This window comes from Callorhinus ursinus, unplaced genomic scaffold, assembly GCF_003265705.2.
Source record: "Callorhinus ursinus isolate GAN/ISIS: 27379988/994484 unplaced genomic scaffold, GSC_fseal_2.0 scaffold57, whole genome shotgun sequence".
NCBI lineage: Eukaryota > Metazoa > Chordata > Mammalia > Carnivora > Otariidae > Callorhinus > Callorhinus ursinus.
This window is the reverse complement of record NW_027397119.1, coordinates 3,750,382-3,769,947: the sequence shown is the minus strand read 5'-3', so window position 1 is coordinate 3,769,947 and position 19,566 is coordinate 3,750,382. Positions and strand designations below refer to the sequence as shown.

Below are 19,566 nucleotides of genomic sequence, written 5' to 3'. Positions count from 1 at the left end.
GGGTAGGGCTGAGCGGGGGAACGGAGGTGGGGTGGAGAGAGGGTTGGGAGGCATACCCAATGATTAAACTCTAGAAATGGGTACATTTCCTCCAAAGACTTGGGTCACTGGATGAAAATGCTTAACAAAAATATGGAAGTACAGAAAGTCAAGCCCATGAGACTTTATTTTCTCGTCTAGAAGGCTTTTCTCATGAGATATACAGAAAAACAGGGACCAGATAATGATGGAGATGGTTGAATTGATCCAATTTGCAAAAACTCTGAAATAGTGCTTGCCTTTAATTTGATTGGGAAAATGTGATTTATTAATAATACAGCAAATGGCGTGGAGACAGCCTTTCATTTTCAGATATGCACTGCTGTGGTTTCACAGCACATAAACATTTATGGCTAGATGTAAAAGATCACAGTGCCCGAGTCCTGAAGTATGGAAGCATTGCTGAACGCTGGAGCGATGCCTGAATAGGAATGACCCAATGGACTTATGGAATCACTATGTTCTGTGCATTTATTTTAATAACACATCAGTTATTGAATGAAGGCTAAGAACTGGGAGGGACATGCCAAAATCCTATAAAGTTGGACTTAGGTCCATTGACTCCTTTGTTCCCCAGATATCCATGAAGCCAACAACGACCTCTCCTCCTTCAAGTGTTTGCTAAAACATCACCTTTTCACTAAGACCAAAGCAACTACTCTTATTGACCACGGAAATCCTTGGGTCACGATGCAACCTACTACCCCCATGGATATGGGTGCATTCCCCTTTGCACAGCATGTTCTCTTTTCTTTTCTGTGTGTGTATTTTTTTAATTTTTTTTAATATGTTATGTTAATCACCATACATCATTCGTTTTGAAGCAGTGTTCCATGATTCATCGTTTGTGTATAACACCCAGTGCTCCATGCAGAACGTGCCCTCTTTAATACCCATCAGCAGGCTAACCCATCCCCGCACCCCCCTCCCCTCTAGAACCCTCAGTTTGTTTTTCATCTTTTATTCAACAGCACGTTGACTTCTAATACATTATACGTTTCTTATATACAGGTTTGTTATAAGATGATTCGTTATGGTCAGCTTCTCCCTGCTATGATGTTAAGCATTGCGAGGATAGGGTCTTTTTTTGTGTTGATCACTAATGCATGCCAATGCCCTAGAATAGTGGCTGGCACACTGTTGGATGTTCAGTAAGTATCTGTTGTCTTGTCTAAGAAAATATCTATTCAGAAAGTAGCAGGGAAGCGCCTGAATGGCTCAGTTGGTTAAGTGACTGCCTTCTGCTCAGGTCATGATCCTGGAGTCCCAGGATTGAGTCCAGCATTGGGCTACCTGCTGAGCAGGGAGTCTGCTTCTCCATCTGACCCGCCCCCCTCTCATGCTACCTCTCTCTCGTTCTCTCTCAAATAAATAAAATCTTAAAAAAAAAAAAAAGAAAGGAGTAGGAACTAACAGTAATTTTTTCTATTTTCCTTTTGAATGATGGCTGGCTCTTGAAAACTGGAACCCCTGTCCCTTTTCCCTCGTTTGCCTTTATGCCAAATATTTAGTTTATATATGATATTTGAATCAGCCTCTTCCACCATTATGATGCCAAAATAGTAAGGATTCCACAATGTATCAGCTTTTTAAATAGCTGACAAAACAAGTGTGGTAGATTAATGCAGAAACTTAAGGAAAAAATGCTGGGTACTAATCGTTAATTCTGATTTACCAGTTGTTTTGACCCTTCAAAGCACAACTGTCAATCCCAGCAGAGTGAAAGCAGCAGAATGTTTGTGATTGTGTTTGCTTTTACAAGTTTAACCATAATCATCAGTGTAGGAACAGAGTGCACCAAGTCAGCTTTTCTAAATTATTTGCAGCCAATCTTTCCCTTTCAAAGCACCAGAGTGCTTCTGACCTAGTTAAATTCCTGCCATTCTGAACATGCTTAATAAAAAGACATTTTTGGGGGGCGGGGGATCTCTATACTCACTTGTTGCCCAGTAACCAGGAAGATGGATCCTTCCTTTCCATGTACCACTTGTCGGTAAATGTGGTCGAGAATTAAGAGCTCACTCCAGCAATTCTGAAGCAGCTTCATTTGGTCATCAACCTATAAAAGAAATAGAAAAAAAATGACACTGTAATTCACTACATTTTTTATTTTTGCCTAATTTTCTACATAAGAGAACTCACTATAAGCAAGAAGTCTCTGCCAATGGTCATCATGGCACAAATGCTCGGAATTTACATCGTTGCTCCTGAAAATCATTATTTTCATTTGGATAAATACTTTTTAGGCCACATATGAATACTTAAGAGTAGTATTTATAATCAATGAGCTGCTAGGAAAAGGCCCTCCATTAGAGCGGTCTGTCTAATGTTAACAGAGCTATTAGAGTTTGCTTGTGGGAGGTCCAGGCGCCTCACACTGTCCTCGCTAGACCCCATTAGAACGGCCCCAAATAGTCTGTGCTTACGTATCTAGAGTTTAATACATTGACCCAAAGCTAAAATAGTACACAGATATTAGCAAGCTGCCAAACTGAGAAGATTTCTTTAAAAGACAATTAGCACGCCGGCACGAATGACTTTGGAAGATAAAGAGACACACTGCCTTATCTGGCATCAGTATTAACTGATGTGTGTGTCCAAACTGCCCTCGACTTTGATTATTTATTTTGATATATTTATTATTGATATATTTATTATTGGTGATTATCGGAATAATCACCAATCATGGTCTTGAGGCTCATCTACATTTGCTTTATGATTTGGATGATTTTCCCAAAAACACTCTAAACTTCGGTTTCCATAACTGGAAAATGAACCGAGAACATTACCTCCCTCACAGGACTACCGTAAGGATTAAAATGAAATGTGCTGGGTCACAGTGGGCATTTTATTCTTTATTTCACCTTGTCCTCCAGGGGACTGCATTCTTCAATGACAAAACCATACTTATTTCACGGACAGTTCACATATCCACGGTCTGAATGTGAAGAGCATATTGACCCATTGCAATGGCTACTTGTAACAGTGTGCTCTTCCTTTTGTAATATATAAAAGACCCTGGTTTTTCCAAATGCAGTGGTCATATTTAGACATACACTGTGAATTTATAAAAGTAACACCTGACATTGATACATTGTGTAGTTTTTTTTTTAGAGTCTTTGTGTATTGCTTTAGATTTGATTGACAGAACATGCCTTCGAAGTTAGCTGAACTGTTATCATTGTATTAAATTTATAGATGAGAAAATAGGGCTCAGAGACCTGCCTAAAAAATTCCCTTTCGCTCTCTCAAGCTCTAGGCTGTCTCCAAATTACATCAGGAGGTGCTAGAATTTTCTAAATGAGATGAATTTGACTTACTTTTAACAAATTCATTTTTAAGTGGCCATTCAATGGAACTCTGGATAGCTGGCTGTTTCTTAGGAAGTTTCCATTCATACATTGATTAGTACTGATATAAGCTTGTGACTAACTTTATTTCCATGACTCCGGGACATAGTGAACATGATCAAGGGAGCACTGAACTCATGGTACAAAGGATTCAAGACTCAGTTCGATACTTTCCAGCTGTGAGAGCTTAGTCAAATCACGTAACTCTCTAAGACTTATTTTCTCACCTAAAAATATGGGAAAGTTTTTGTGAGGATGAAATAAGGTAGTGGATGGGAAATCCCCTTCGTAAAGTGTAAATACACAAATGAAAATACATCAGACCGAGGGCTCGTGCCTGATGGACATGGATTCTGTGGAGAAGGAGAAAAGCAGTAGTATTGAAACTACAGAAAACTACAATTAGGCTCTGTGATCAGGAAAACACATCCCCAAACATCTCCATCAGAAATACTTTGAACCGGTTAGTCTGTTCTGACCAAAAGAATTTCATTCATGGGCGCCTGGGTGGCTCAGTCAGTTAAGTGGCCGACTCCTGGTTTTCGCTCAGGTTGTGATCTCCTGGGTTGTGGGATCGAGCCCCAAGTCAGACTCCTTGCTCAGCAGGGAGTCTGCTTTTCCCTTTCCCTCTGCCTCTATGGCATGCTATCTCTCTCAAATAAATCAAATCTATAAATAAACGAACAAAATTAATAAATCTTAAAAAAAATTTTATTCATTAAATACATCGATTATTTTTAATAGCTGATTCTTTGGTGGGTATGAGTGCCAGACCTGGGATATAATGGTGAGCAAGACAAAAGCAGTCCCTACCTTGTGAGAAGGACTCTCATGGGGGACAATGTTCACCCAAACATGACTTGGTGGTTTAGTGACAGTAGGAGGTCATATTCTTCTCTACAGAAAAATCTCCAGTGTTGTATGGTGTGACAAGTCAGCCTTTGGGCAGCAGTTGATGCAGATCCAGCTAAATGTTCTCCATAAACTGTTGTCACAAGGAGCAGTGGCCAAATGTCCCAAAAACATACATGTTGTGGCATCCAGGGCACATTCCAGGAACTGTCTCACCAGATGCTTGGTGTCATTTCCAAACAAAGCATACTTTGCTCTCCTGGGTTTTATTCTCATTTCAGCAAAAACATGACAGTATCTTATTTCAAATTTATCAGTCTGTGATGACAATTTGGTTCCACTGTAAGTTTTTTGGTTTTTGGGGTGTGTGTGTGAGAGAGAGAGAGAGCGAGCTATGAAGCTTTAGTGATTTATCGCTCTTTTGAGGAAAACCTAAAATACACCCCTCTGAGATTGTCTCCCCAGAAATAATTATTATACATGTTAATGTTGCAAATAATTTCAAAATGGGTGGGGGAATACAGACTCCTCAAAGTGCATTTATTGTTCCCATTTTGGAAAGATGAAAGAGCCAAGAGATTATCCGCTAGCCACACAGAAAAGGAGAAAGGGGGGAGGGAAAATGAAAAGAAGCATAAGTTTGGGAGCTATCTCATTAAGGGCTTCTTCCTCTTCATTTGCATATGATGGTCCCTTATTTTCGTATATAACAGGACAGAAATACTATGATAACAGTTTTCTAGCATCAAGCCATGTTCCAATCACAAGTCAGAATCTGACTTCTCCTGGCCACCTTTTCTTTTGGGATGTTGAAGACACACTTCCAAACAAAGATATTTTTTTGTCTCGTGTTCAGAAAAAGAATGGGGTGTATCATTTTCAGATTTTATGCCAAACTCTATGTGTGTGTGTGTGTGTGTGTGTGTGTGTGAGAGAGAGAGAGAGAGAGAGAGAGAGAGAGAGAGAGAGAGAGAGAGGAGTGCCAGCCAATTGCCAAGGAAGAAATAAAGGTTTTATTTTCACATATCCTCTGTAAGTTTCTCACTAAGGAGGGGCTGGATATTTTTTCATCCCCACTCCTGCCCACTGCTGCCTAGGTCCAGAGGCAGTAAGAAAATAGACAGGCTTTTAAAATCTGCGTATTTCCTGGTTCCTCTGCTGCTTCAGAAATTGCAAGAATAGGTGAACATGTCTATTTCCCGTAATTAGCACTTCACTTTTGGTTTTATATTTTGTACTGTTCGGGGCATCATCTCTTCCTTCGTGTCTAGCATAGGATCTTTGTTGTTATCACCCTGTTTCTGCAAAGTACTGTAATTACTTGTAAATCTGTCTGCCCTCCTCGAGGACAGTGGTGGAACCTGCCCCTGGAGCTCCCACAGTGCCTACCACAGCACCAGGCAAAAAAAAAAAAAAAAAAAAAGATGCATTTTATAAATGCTTGTTAAGACAAAAACCAAATGACTGAATTACCTTCCCTTCTGCACGGTTTCTGCTTTTCACCTGTGTATCTTTGGTACCTAGCCCACAAGAGAAGCAAGCAAGTCCTTCCGTGTTGGTAGAATAAACAACCATCTTTGCCCCACGTGATGAACACCCCAGAAACATGCATCTGACCCTTCCCACGTGTGCTGGCAGGTCCCGACCCATGGCTGGCCCTTCGTAAAAACTTCTTGACTGATTGTAATTTTAAAACTCCTCCTGAGCAATTGATTCCTTGTTTTAACACTCTCCCAGGGGGCTTTCCATGCCAACATTCCATTTCACTATTTTCCAAAATTGATTATGTCATATTTCATGTTATCTTGAAATTGGTGAGTATGCAGCTTCACGGTGCTTTGGGTGACAAAGTTTTTATGCAGCTCTATGAATAAAAGCACGGGGTAAATTTGATGACCGACTCGATCCTTATCTCTAGATAAGAAAAGCTGGCAATTTTGAAGATATTTTTTCTTTGGAAAACAGAGTTATAGGCGACATGGGGTGGGGGGCAGGGAGGAGGAGAAAAAGAATCCACTGCTTTTGAGTAAATTCTCCAGGTATGAATACTGTCAATAAACAATTTAGGGTGGCATCTGGGGAGCTCAGAAAGGGGACTGAATGAGTATAATTTCCATTATATATCAAAACCTCTCACTAGTTAGCCATACCGCCTCCTATAATCCTGTGTTATCAGCTGTAATAAAAGGAAAGACTTATCTCAGAAACCTAGTTACTCATCACAGAAACTATTTATATTGACGTTACGGATGAGTGTGTAAAGGAATACAAGCCACATATTGTTAATGAAGCACACTTCCCACAACCCAGAATGTTAATCATTAGAGATACGGGCTTCCTCCTAAGAACAGTGGATTTAGGCAAACAATTAGAAAAAGAAAAATGTGTAGAACTTTCTCAAGCCTGCACTTAACTTATCAAAACCTTTCTGTTGCCCCTTCCCCTTTACCTTTTATGAGTCTGGAAACTACACTGTGATTTCACTTTCCCTGGCGGATTTGAAAATTGACATCACGAATCACTGTGGTTAAACTTTAAGAAAGATATTTTAAGGGACACATTCTACTGACATGGATTGGTAATTTAAAAGTGGACGAGAACCCATCTCTTACTTCTGATCATTAAGTCTGGTGTTCTTTGTTAGAAACTTGGTTGGGAGGCGCCTGGGTGGCTCAGTCGGTTAAGCATCTGCCCTCGGCTCAGGTCATGATCCCGGGGTCCTGGGATTGAGCCCTGCTCAGCAAGGAGCCTGCTTCTCCCTCTGCCTGCCACCCCCCTGCTCGTGCTCTCTCAAATAAATAATTAAAATCTTGAAAAGGAAAGAAAAGAAACTTGGTGGGGTAAGAACAGAAGTGACTAGGACGGAATCCCTGCCTTTGAGAAAAATCACTGTCCGAGGGAAAGGGACAGAAGCACAAGTCTCCTGTTAGAATTCCATGTGCAAAAGAAGCTGAGGAGAACCTTACCCTGCTTCACCTCCCAGGGGGTCAGGGAAGCTTCTGAGAAGAGGATACTTAAATTCAGGACTTAACCTTGTAGAATCACTCACTGAACTCTGTAGCTCCTGTTAGAACAACTCTTGGAACCAAGTATTTAAAAATGATGTGAGGATTCTTCACAATCATTACAAATAAAGTCCAGCTATTAGTTCATTTTTTTTTCCCCTTTCTGGCAGAAAAAAAAAATCCCTCGAAATGGACATCCATTTTTTTGGGCTTCCTTTTATGACAATGGTGGCATTTATAAAAAGGTATTCAGAAGCAGGGAGAGAAAAATCAAAACCAAGACAAATCAAAATCAACTTTTACGCATCTGAGTGAGAACCTGCTCTGGGCTAGGCAGACACACAACTACTTTAATCCTTTACTGTTTTTATAAAGAACGCTGCTGATTATCTGCAGTCTCTGTCATAAACTGCTACAAAGTCCAAGAAAAATGATTTCACATTAACAATGATTAAACAAGCACTAAAAACAATACTGTACAAGAGAACTAACAGCCAGGAAAACTCCCCTGTCAATTGTGGCAATACCCCAGGGATTTATGACCAGGAGTTCTCCCCTGCTCGGGGATAACTAAAGTCACCCCTGTGCACCGTCTAATTGGGCTGCAAAGACATGCCTGTCAACGCTGAGCCAGGGAACTGAACTCTTCTGGCCTCTTTCTGTGTTTCTCTAGTGAAGCAACGAAGAACTGCTTTCTCTCCCTGTGATCTAACTCCTCAGGTGATGGAAGGAGGAGGCAGCGGGGTTTCAGTGTATGATTATCTGCCCCTTATTTCCTTCCATTCCACCAACCCCTTCCCATTATACCCATTTCACCAGCCATCTGGCTCATGCCCCAACAGTCCACAGAATCTAGGATCTCAGTATGTCTACCTGTTTCTCCCTTTTGTTCTAATTCAACATATACACAGTCACCAGGAATATTTCTTTCAAAAAGGGAGAAGAAACACATAGACACAAACCTCTGGACATGAATCTCTACCAAATTCTCTAGATTTCCCTTCTGAGATGTCTACCAAACCAGACCTCCCTAACCAGCGGAGGCTGGCAACACTCACTGATCAATGTGTCTGCTGATCCTTCAGCCTCGGGAGGCCTGGGGTGGCCGGAAAAGGAGGAAGTAAAGAGAGGTAAATGGCTGCCACCTCCAGGGAAGTGGGGCCACCTCAGCCCTGCCCCACCTCCTCACAATTAGGTGCCAAGTCAAAGAGCAGAGTGTGGTTGGGAAATGAATAAGGTAGCTGTCAGCACAGGGAGAAGGCAGAAAATAAAACAGACCGGCCTCTACTTCTTGAACACTTAATCCAGAGTCACTCAGCAGGGCAGTCAGAGGCCCCAAACCAAGGAACCTCAAAGGGAACCACTCTGTAACCCAGTGTCCGATAGCAGCCGCTACAGAGCCATGATGAGTCATCAGGAACAGGCTCAACAAATCTGCTGTTGAAGAAGTCAGAGAATGGTGTGACTTGTGTTAGAGGTCTTCCATCAAAAATTATTAAATTTCTTGGGACGCCTGGGTGGCTGAGTCGGTTAAGGTTCCAAATTTGTTAAATTTCTCTCAAAGTCTAACGTGTCCAAAGGTAAGTTTCATTTATCCAGAACATTCATATGCCTGGTGCACCTTATTTCCCAAGGATGTCACGTGCGTTATTATTTAAGATTTTATTTATTTTTCTGAGAGAGAGAGAGGATTGGGGGGGGGGCCTGGGTGGCTCAGTCAAACGTCTGCCTTCGGCTCAGGTGATGATCCCAGGGTCCTGGGATGGAGCCCTACATCGGGCTCCCTGCTCAGCAAGGAGTCTGCTTCTCCCTCTCCCTCTGCTCCTACCCCCCCACACTCATTCTCTCTCTGTCTCAAATAAATAAATAAAATCTTGTAAAAAGAGAGAGAGGGAGGGAGGGAGAGAGGGAGAAAGGGAGAGATTGAAAGACAGCATGAGCCAGGGGAAGGGCAGAGGGAGAGGGACCAGCAGACTCCCCACTGAGCAGGAAGCCAGATGTGGGGCTCAATCCCAGGACCCTGGGATCAGGACCTGAGCTGAAGGCAGAAGCTTAACCGACTGAGCCGGCCTCCCACCCCACATGCAGTATTATTTTATACAAAGATGTGATAATATCAATGTGAGTTTTTTTTCATTTATATAAATGTGAGATAATTACATACGTGCGAGACATCTTTGAGGTTTGGAGATAATATTGCACAGTGTATGTACATGTTAAATATCACTTGAATTATGTATCATCACAGACAACATAATGGAATTCAGACAATTTCTTTCACATAGAACAGTAGCTATAGTCTCAGAATTTGTCAAACCAAAGGACAAAATTTTTCCCAGCTTTTATCCCTCTTGCTTTTTTTAAGATATTATTTATTTATCTGAGAGACAGAGAGAGAGCATGAACAGGGGGAGGGCCAGAGGGGGAGGGAGAGGGAGAGAATTCCAAGCAGACTCCCCACTTGGGGCTCAATTCCAAGAGTTGGATGTTCAACCGACCGAGCCACCCAGGTGCCCTTTTTACCACTCCTCTTATTCACACTTCAAAAAGCTTCTTGTTGAAATGTCAATTACTCATAAACTAACAGTAAGTTCATCATATTGCAGGGGGTCAAGTGGGAATGTGCACCACGGCAATGCTAGTCGTCTTTCCTGTTTAAGTTTTCATATGCATCCACATATAATTTATGTGATCTGATTAAGGTGGACACAAAACGGTAATGACTATTTTTCCTTTTGGCTTATGGAATACAATCACATTCCATTGCTTTGAAGTCAAAGCATGTACATATGTAAAGAGATAGGGGAAAGAAAGTTTCTGCCACTCACAGACTGTTACCCCTACGAGTTGCTTTGACAGGACAACTCAGCATGATGGGTTGCTTCTTCCATACAGTTGTGGACTTTTGCAAAGTAATGAAGACAGGAATTAGAATAGCTATGAACTTTATGGCCAGCCCAGCCCCAGGTCTTATGTGACTGGTATTACAAAGGATGGTCTGGATGAGGGCAGGGTTAACCTAGGAGTCACTTATCTTGTCAGATTATGGACATATCCCAGTCAACAATAAATCAAACAATGTATAGCTGGGTGTTATTGAGACCTGAATGAATTTAAGACCTTACCCTCAAGGAACTTACAAATGAATTGAATTAACAAGACATATCCATGCCAAGTAATTAGTATATAAGGTAGCATATAAAGTGTTAAACTCTGTGGAACCAATAATTTGAAAATGAGTGTGTGTGTGTGTGTGTGTGTGTGTGTGTGTGTGTGTGTGTACTGTGTGTATACTGTGTGTATGTGAGATATATATGTTATATATATATAACTCAACTTATTGTATTTATTATAACTCAGTTATTTTATAGGCATATGTATAAAATGCCATATCCTTAAAATATGTGAAGCAGTTTAGATGTACACAATAAAAGAGGAATGGAATAAATGAGAAACTGGGGGTACAAGGGAAATAAAGGTAGGATAACAAGCTGAAGCCAAGACTAGGCTCAGTCCCTAAAATCAGCTTCAGAGACTGGAAATGGGCCACACTTTGGTTCCTTGCAGGCGGAGCACCGTTACTAACATGATTTGTAGTATGCATGAGATAAAATCAAACAGTTACTTGCAAAACAGCCTATCTTAGTCTGTGCTGGACTCCGGAGAGAAATTTCTCTCTGAGTTTTCCAAGGAGGATTCTAGATGGTACAGTAAGCTAGGCTCCAACCACATCCTCAAGTACAGACAATATTTGGCTTCACAGAGGGTGTTCCTTTTAAAGCCTATGGCTACAAGATAATTTGGTCCTGGAGCACAAATTTCTGATGGTCTGTTTTCCAAAGATACACTGAGATAATTCAGAAATGGAGAGAATGTATTATTTTAGGCCCCTTTGTTAAGAGCAGAGATCAGGACCATTAGACACTGTACAAGAAATATATGGGCTTTGCAACTTGGAAACATGGGTTCCTACCTTGGCACTCTCGCCATGTGAACTTTGGGCAAAGAATTCAAACTCCTTAAACCCCGGCTGCTCTCTCAGCCATTATTTTTGTTAAATGACATAAGTACGCCTAGCTGAGTGACTGGCATGTGGCAGACACCCAAATAATGGTAGTTAAGCCTAACTCCGAATACAAAAAAGAAGGCAAAATACAGGAGATGCAAACTGAAGTACAAAGGAACAAATTTCAGGTGATGGAAAAGGTTGATGGATGAGAAAAGAAAAATATTTTAAAGCAGATTAATGTGAAATATTTTCCAGTGCTTTCTCTTGCTGGGTATTGTTTCATTTATGACCATTACCTGTTTCCTGTTCTCTACACTTTAGAAATCTCCTCTGTATAATTAAGCCAATGTTCCTCACACGTCCAACCAGGCAGATATATTTCAAGCAATGAAGACAAAACCCTTGAAGGATGAATATATTTTCTGTTAGCTTGGCTGGAATGTCCAGAAAGCATTTGTGAATATGATTATCATTTTCAGAATATTCGTTTTCTCCATTTCCAGACACTGCCTTAAAGGCAACAATACCAGCAGCCACAGGACTCCAGGTGTGCAGTGGGCCCATTATCTGGACATCAGTGACTAAGGCATAAATTAAGGAATGTTTTGGCTGCCCTACACCTTGCGAAATGGGCACAGAGTTGAAGTCCTTGGAATACCAGTGTGGTGAAGAAAGGGAGAAGCTGAGGATAGTCTAGTGAGCATGCTCTGTGACCCTTAAGGTCTTAATGTAACTTCGTCCTTTGTAGACTGCATGTCAAAGCTAGAAAAAAGAGTTGTCAGAGGCTAAAATGTCCTTGGGTCCTTTCTGGCTGGCTGTTTCAATCAGGCAGTTGGCCAAAGAAAGGAGGAAAGAACCCAAGTGGCCTAAATATCACTCACCAAAAATACAACTGAAATTAGGGCAGAGGCAAAGGAGAGGTCCCTAAGGACCATCCAGTGATGGGAATTCACTGGGCACAAAGGCTCCTGGGAGAACTCTTCAACCCAGCTCACCAGAGACATGGGGACAACCTACTCTCGTCATACAATTTACATTCTCCCTTCTGGTCGCAGAGCTAAGTGTGAGGTCAATCCATGCCTTCAGAGATACTCAGAAATGGATTCACAGAAAGTGGTAGCAATTGAAGAAAGAGCTCCTGGAGTCAAAGCCTCAGCCCCAAGGATGGGATGGTTATTTCTAGGTAAGCCAAATAATTTCTGCTTTGTGAAAAATCTCTCAATAGTGTATACTGGGCAATATTCATTCCCGTGCTCCAAACTCAGCGTGTTAACAATGCCAATAGTTCCTATCTGATTTCCTGTCTGGGGCACTATGAATGGCATCCCCTTGCACTATCTGAATTGAGGGTACCCCCATACTGGTACATCCTGAATCACACCCTGGTCCTGGGAGGAAAGTAGGTGCTAGTTAATATTTTCTTCATCAGGGCTGAAAGGACCTAGCAACTACTTTCAGTTCAACCACTTCATTTTATAAAAGAGGAAACTCAGGCCAGGTGGGCTGTGATTTATATAAAATTGCTCAGGTGCCAGAAATAGAATGGGAATCCAGGTATTCTGAATCCCAGCCCAGTGCCCTGTGACTATGCCTTCTTCATATGGGAATAAAGAACAATCTTATTTTTTTTCTCTGGAAGTTTATTTTTTTTTTTTATATTAACACTGTCTCAGTTTCTTTCTTGCAAGGAAAGAAATTAATGGTGATTTAGTTTCTTTATTTCAAATGTAAAGAAGTTTGTGATTTGAAAAATAAAGGCTTTTGGAAATACAAAACACACAGATAACAAATGATAGAACCTTGGAATTATCTGGACATAAAATCTAGATAGATGATCTTTCCTATTTTGGGGGAAAGGCTATGAAGGTGACTTGGATGGAAGATGAACTAAGACCGGGCATTTACTTAATTCCAAGGGGGGGGTCTGTATTGTGCCCCAAATTAGATAAGAATGAGGTTCTTCTGGGTAAACTAGAATCAAGATGGAGAAGGAACCTAGAGAAACGAGATTACACACTCTTCATATTTTTGAAAATCCACAAATTATTACATGATAGACTGGATTTTTCTCTCAAGGTATTTAGGCAAATATTAATTTGATCCTGAGCCTTTTTCCTAGTAGCCCACATATAACTTTATCAGGATGTGTCCATTTGGTCACAACAGAATGAGTGGCCGTCTGCCAGCCGTCCATGGAAACCACCTTCCCCTGGCTGTGCCTGCTGGAGCAGGACTGGGGACCACCTCCCCTCAGAACCTTTGGCCCTGTACTTCTGCACAGTGGTGCCCCTGGCCCCTTAGTGCCCCGTGTGTCATCAGTGAAAGGGCTGGGTGGCCCTCTTCTGGCCTAGCCCCAGTCCCAGAAGACCCAAAGGTCAACACGTAGCTCTTGGTTGCTTGTGCCCTTTTCTACAACAGCCCGCAGCTTCGCAGGGTGGAGTAGAGGACTTCTGAGCCTCACTGAAGGGCCCAAACCTAAAAAGGAGGAACATTATTATCATGGAAACACTATTCACCAACACTGTAGAGCACTAGTTTTGACCAATTTTTTAGTTCCCCAGATCTGGTCATTTAAAAGGGATAAATATCCGGAGCACCTGGTGAATTGATTGAGGGTGGCTCAATGGGTTGAGTACCTGACTCTTGGTTTCGGCTCAGGTCATGGTCTTATGGGTCAAGGGATCAATCCGCACCTAGGGCTCCAGGCATTCCGTGGGCACTCTGCTTGGGGATTCTCTCCCTCTACCCCCCCTCCAACTCTCTTGCACGCATGTGCATCCTCTCTCTCTCTCTCTCTCAAATAAATGGATAAATCTTTTAAAAATAAATAAAAAGGGTAAACATCCTATACAAGGTGCAAGGAAATGATTCTGGAATCAAAATCACATGACCTAGATTTTTAGCAGTATCATACCTAGCTCTATTGCATCTGTGTGTGAGGTAGGTGTGCCGTACAATGTATTTCCCATTACTGCTACTTTCATATTCTTTCTATTCCAGATTCAGGGAGAAAAACATGTGGGCTATGATGCTGCACTGCCCTCTCCCCACCCACATAGCACACACCCCCTATACACTCCCTAAGACAGATGGATTGCCCTTTTGAATCTGTCCCCATGAGGCCAGGACTCTGTAGGTCAGTCCCAAGCCAATCTCTTTATGTCTTCCATATTTCTAGGTAGCGTTTCCTTTATTCACTCTTTGTAAACTCTATAACTCTGGGATTTCTATCTGAATATAATGATGAAAGATAGCAAATTGAGATCTGAGAGAATTTATGCCTAGCACAGCTATCCTGACACACAGACTAGAAGTTCCTGCCAAGATGACTGAGATCTTGGTCCAGGTATGCAAGGTATTGAAATGCAAGGTATTGAATTCCATGGTCATCATTATTCTCATTGTAAAATGGGAGAAAAACCTTTTGGATCGAAGAACTGCTTCTCTAATGGAGGTTAAGCGAGGGTGGGGGAAGTAAGCATCCTCAAAAAAGAGAAAATGAGAAAACCCTACTCATCTCCATTGTCTCTGGGATTCACACACCAGAAGTTAAACTAAAACGCAAGCAAAATTAATTACTTAAACTGAGTACTAAGTACGGATCACACAGCAAGGGGACATAATATTTATTTATATTTATAGGAAGAAATGATTTACATTTTCCACCTACAACACTGTTCTTCGAGAGACAGTATTAACTGTATCTGCTCATACAGATCGCATTCTTGACGGGTCAAGGACATGCTGTGTCTATGGAGTGAGCTCGTTGACTATTTTGCTGTAGTAAGCTGGTTGATTCATATCAAACAACGTATCTCAGCCAACTCATGAAGTCGATTAATTTTTTAATTGAACAGGCCAACAGTTTCCAGATTGTATAGATAGATACAGGCCTACCAATGGGTTATTACGACACATCAATCATACAACAGTACTGTTTCCACACAGCTGGTCAGACAATTAGCGCTGTATTGTGTTTAGTATTAAGAAAGCAGTATTATGGTGTGGGTGGAGTCCTGATAATGGGAATAATAAAAATGCAGCAACAAGAGTATAAGTTTTCTCAATTAGTCTGTCACGTGTCCTTCTCTTAATGATGTTGGCCATTACACACAAGTCAGAAAGCAAAGGGTTTCCAGGTCCAACATGCACTGTTTTCCTATTATTTCTTTATGACCAATTAGGACTTTTCCCTGCCAAAAAATATTTTAAAAATCTTTCTTGACTATAATTAAGAACTTGGAAGATACCAAATAATAATCATAACTCACTCATAGGGCATTCCTAAAATATTCCACCAATGCAGGGTCTAGCCAGGTGCTCAAGGTTAGCTGGATTTGTGCAGCATGGTCCTCTCCCAGTTCCCTGAGCCACCCCCCCCACCCCACCGCCGCCCTGCCAATTCAACTTTGTCTAAACTGCCTGCTCATTTCTCACTAGCAGCCTGAACATGGCAGATCAGTCTGAGGGCCCTGGATGTCTCATTCAATTTCATTTGCTCAAAAGGAGATCGTGCAGAGGCTGTCTGGGGGGTACAACTTCATCCTCTCCCTTATTGTGACCACCTGCCTTCAGAAAGGTGGGGGACACAGAGGTATATCCTAAGATGTGTCATCTTACAAAGATCTAAAGAGGTTATTTTTCATGTGACAAATATTATATTTTCACATTCCAAGTGGTACTTCATTGATGTAAATTTCCAAAGAATGAAGCGTAATTCCATTTTGCAAAAGTTTGGCCTAAGGGTTCTTGCCTCAGACTCAAGCTTCACTCTTTCAAGGAAAAAACTGGTTTGAAAAGAAGGAAAATGAAGTCTAGGGGAGGTCCAGAGAATGCAAAGCCAACTTTCATTGCTGTGCATAAGCACTGTGCTGGTGCTGGAAGGGATTCAAGGGTAAAAAGGACACTTCTCAAGGGGCTTATATCCAAGTGCAATGAAAATAATGGGGTTGGGAGCCATGGGGGCTGTGGTTTTCCCAATACCCAAAGTTTCTCTTGGAAACCATGGCTGGGAGTTGGGAGGACCCTGAGCATGCTTCCATCTAGTGTCGATCCGGAATCTACACGCTTTTTTAAAAACTGCAAATGCCGCTTGTTGGCTTACTTCTACCTCACTTCTAGAATTCACATGGCCCATTACAGGAAGGAGGAAGTACACAGAGGTCACATGAACATTTTATGAGCTGTATTCACTAAGTCACTACTTCCTCAGGGCTTCTGCAGTTAAGGGATCATATATATAAAGGAATGGCAGAGAGTTTGACAAGAAGGAACATACGGTGACTCCCGGGTCCTAGAGACCACATTGAGCAGGTACCTTTTAATTCAGAAATGAACTTGGTAACATCACTGATATACTTTAAAGCAAGCCATCTGCCTACATTCACATACATTGAATTCCTACATTGATCACACATGATTTATAAAAAGTACAGAAGGAAAACACCACTCCCCATAGTAGAAAAAAAAATCCATTTCTTTTAAAACCTTTTTCTCGGAGTAACTGATACACAAGTAGAAGATCCTAACACGAAGAACCCACAGGACTGCCTAAATGAGGATGTTCAAACCTCCACCTCTTGCCATGGGTGGCAGCCCTGCTAGAATCCTCTGGCTCAGAAAGCTATCCATCTCCATTCACACATGAGCTAATCAGTTCAAGGAGGGAAGCACCAATGAGCTCTCAGATCAATATGGTGAAGTATGGAGATTGATCTCCTCCCAGAGTGAGTGCATTAACGAGCTCCTCTGTATGACCTTTGCCCAGTGGTACAAATTAGACTCTACCACAAACCACATTCTTGAATGGGGGCTTTCAGTCTTGGCTTGCTTTTAATAAAGCACACTGTAGGCAGACCTCAAAGAAGACTATCAAAAATTATAGTACATTTGTGTACAGAGTAGGTCTTGTAGAATTAGTATATTATGTTCCAAATTATGGAGTGAGACAGCATAAATACATGCTTTTAAAACAAAGCATATATTTTTTAAAAAGCATGTTTCCCTTTATTTTTTTTTAACTAACAGTGCTGGAAATCTTTCCAAGCAGGACTCCTACTAATGGCTTTACTTCATCCTCTCTTAAGAATTTAGGGAGATACAACTGTGCTCAAGATCTTTGCTTCTCAAACTTGAAGACACCTACAATTCACCTGGGAATCTTGTTAAAATGAAGGTTCTGATTCAGCAGGTCTGGGCCTGGGATTCTACACATCTAACAAGCTGGACAGTGAGACCAATGCTGATTGAATATACCACCCTTTGAGTAAAAAGCTCTAGAAAATTCCAGGAAATTGATATCCCTGCCGCCCCCCCCACATGTGTATGTGCGAGTACACACATTATCTCACTCACACACCAATATTTTAGGCATAGGAATTTGGTATGAGAATAATCACTCTAATGGCAAAGAGTAAGAGCTTTGGAATCAGACAGACTTGATGCAAACCCAGGCCCTACCAGTGGCCAACAGACTGAATGTAACTTTGGGCAAATGACTTAAATCCTTGAGTCATTTTATTCCAGCTTCAATCAAATTCTAATTAATATTGGGGCACCTGGGTGACTCAGTCCGTTAAGCTGCGACTCTTGATTTTAGCTCAAGGGTTGATCTCAGGACCACGGGATGGAGCCCCATGTCGGGGTTGGCCCTGGGCTCTGCGCTCAGCAGGGAGTCTGCTTGAGATTCTCTCTCCCTCTGCCCCCCCATTTCTCTCTCTCTAAAATAAATCTTTTTTTTTAATTCTAATTAATATTGACACCTCTTCTTCTCGCACCTTGTTGTGAGGGTTAACTGAGCTAATAATGCACACACAGAACTTAAAACAAGGCTTGAGTTCAATAAATAATTGCTATTATTAAAGTACATCATTGTTCTTCCACAAAAAGTCAGATTAAGTGTTAAACAAAACAAATAAGAGTTCAACGCCAAGGGGCGCCTGAGTGGCTCAGTCGATTGAGTGTCTACCTTTGGCTCAGGTCATGTCCCCAGAGCCCCGGGATTGAGTCCGTGTCAGGCTCCCTGCTTGGCGGGGAGTCGCTTCTCCCTCTCCCTCCGTCCCTCCCCCCCGCTTGTGTGTGCACTCTCTCACTCAAAAATAAAAATCTTTGAAAAAAAAAAAGTTCAACGCCAAATGAAAATCAAAGCAACAGCTCTAAGTTTTTGTTTGGACATGGTCTCCCTGCCAATTTTCTTACCTGTCTTGGGGACTGACTAGACAGAAACTGTAGCTGCTTGAGGCCCATGGGATCTTGACCTCAGAAAGATGAGCACAATGATACAGCTGCCCTTTCCTGGTCAGGGCCCAGCACGGCACCAGTGTGAGTGTGAATGTATGTTGGTGAGGGGGATAATGGTCGCACATGGGGAAATGTGTGCCTGTTTGTCAGTGACCTACATACACATCCATCTGTGCTGCCCCCAGCCTTGCTGATTCCCCAGCCCTGCCCAGGGGAGCAACTTCACAACCACTGGTAGTCAGAGAAGGGTTTCTGTCCCGTGCATCTGTCTCGACACTCCACTTACTTGCTGGTTTGAAAATTCCAGTTTGGGAACTGCATTCGGGTTGGCATCCAAGCTTTAATCCCTATGAAAGAGTAAATACCCACGAAGGTAGCAATATTTAAATCAGTGGTTTTACATATGTGGCCAGAGGATCCAAGAGGCTAAAACTATTTTCCCAATTATACTAAGCTGCTATTTGCCCTTTTGACCCTCTACCTCTCAAAACTGTACAGAAACAACAGGATGTAATGACATCATCACTGTGGTGGCAAATGAACCATATGCTTCTGAACTCTTATGTTCTACCCATTTCTCCCTTTTTAACTCCTTTATTGCATTAATATTGATAGTTAAAATGCACATAAACTAAAGGTCTTCAGAATCCTCAATCACTTTCAAGATTGCAAAGAGTCCTGAGATCAAAGTTTGAGAACCACTGCTTTAAAATGGGGTAAAAAGATCAGCATATGTCCCAGATTTTGTCACACAGTCCTAATTTCAAGTCCTTCCACGACTACATTCAGACTTGCAAAAATCAATGACTTTGAGTTTGGTGGGGTGGAATGGATCTCTCACTAAATATATATATATAATAAATAAATATATGTATATATGATAAAATAGAATAATGAACAAAATTCTATAGTAATATAGGAAAGAGGATTAATTCCTGTTCAACCAACCGAGGAAGGTTCTTGGAATTGGTATTTGAGCTCAGCCATGTATGATAAATGTTGTGAGGGGCATCTAAGCAAAGAGAATAGGGTGAGCCAAAGCACAGAGGTGTAAAGACTGACAAAGAAGTGA

The 19,566-nt window shown here is 41.6% G+C and overlaps 1 protein-coding gene across 7 annotated transcripts in view; it reads right to left on the bottom strand.

The window, feature by feature from the left end:
• The window catches only part of NR5A2 (nuclear receptor subfamily 5 group A member 2), a 134,961-nt gene that overhangs the window by 61,480 nt on the left and 53,915 nt on the right, over positions 1 to 19,566 (bottom strand). For all 7 annotated transcript variants that reach the window (XM_073884509.1, XM_073884510.1, XM_073884505.1 and 4 more), the window contains one exon: positions 1,979 to 2,098. In XM_073884509.1, coding sequence (XP_073740610.1) covers positions 1,979 to 2,098 — 120 coding nt within the window. The remainder of the gene's footprint in view (positions 1 to 1,978; positions 2,099 to 19,566) is intronic.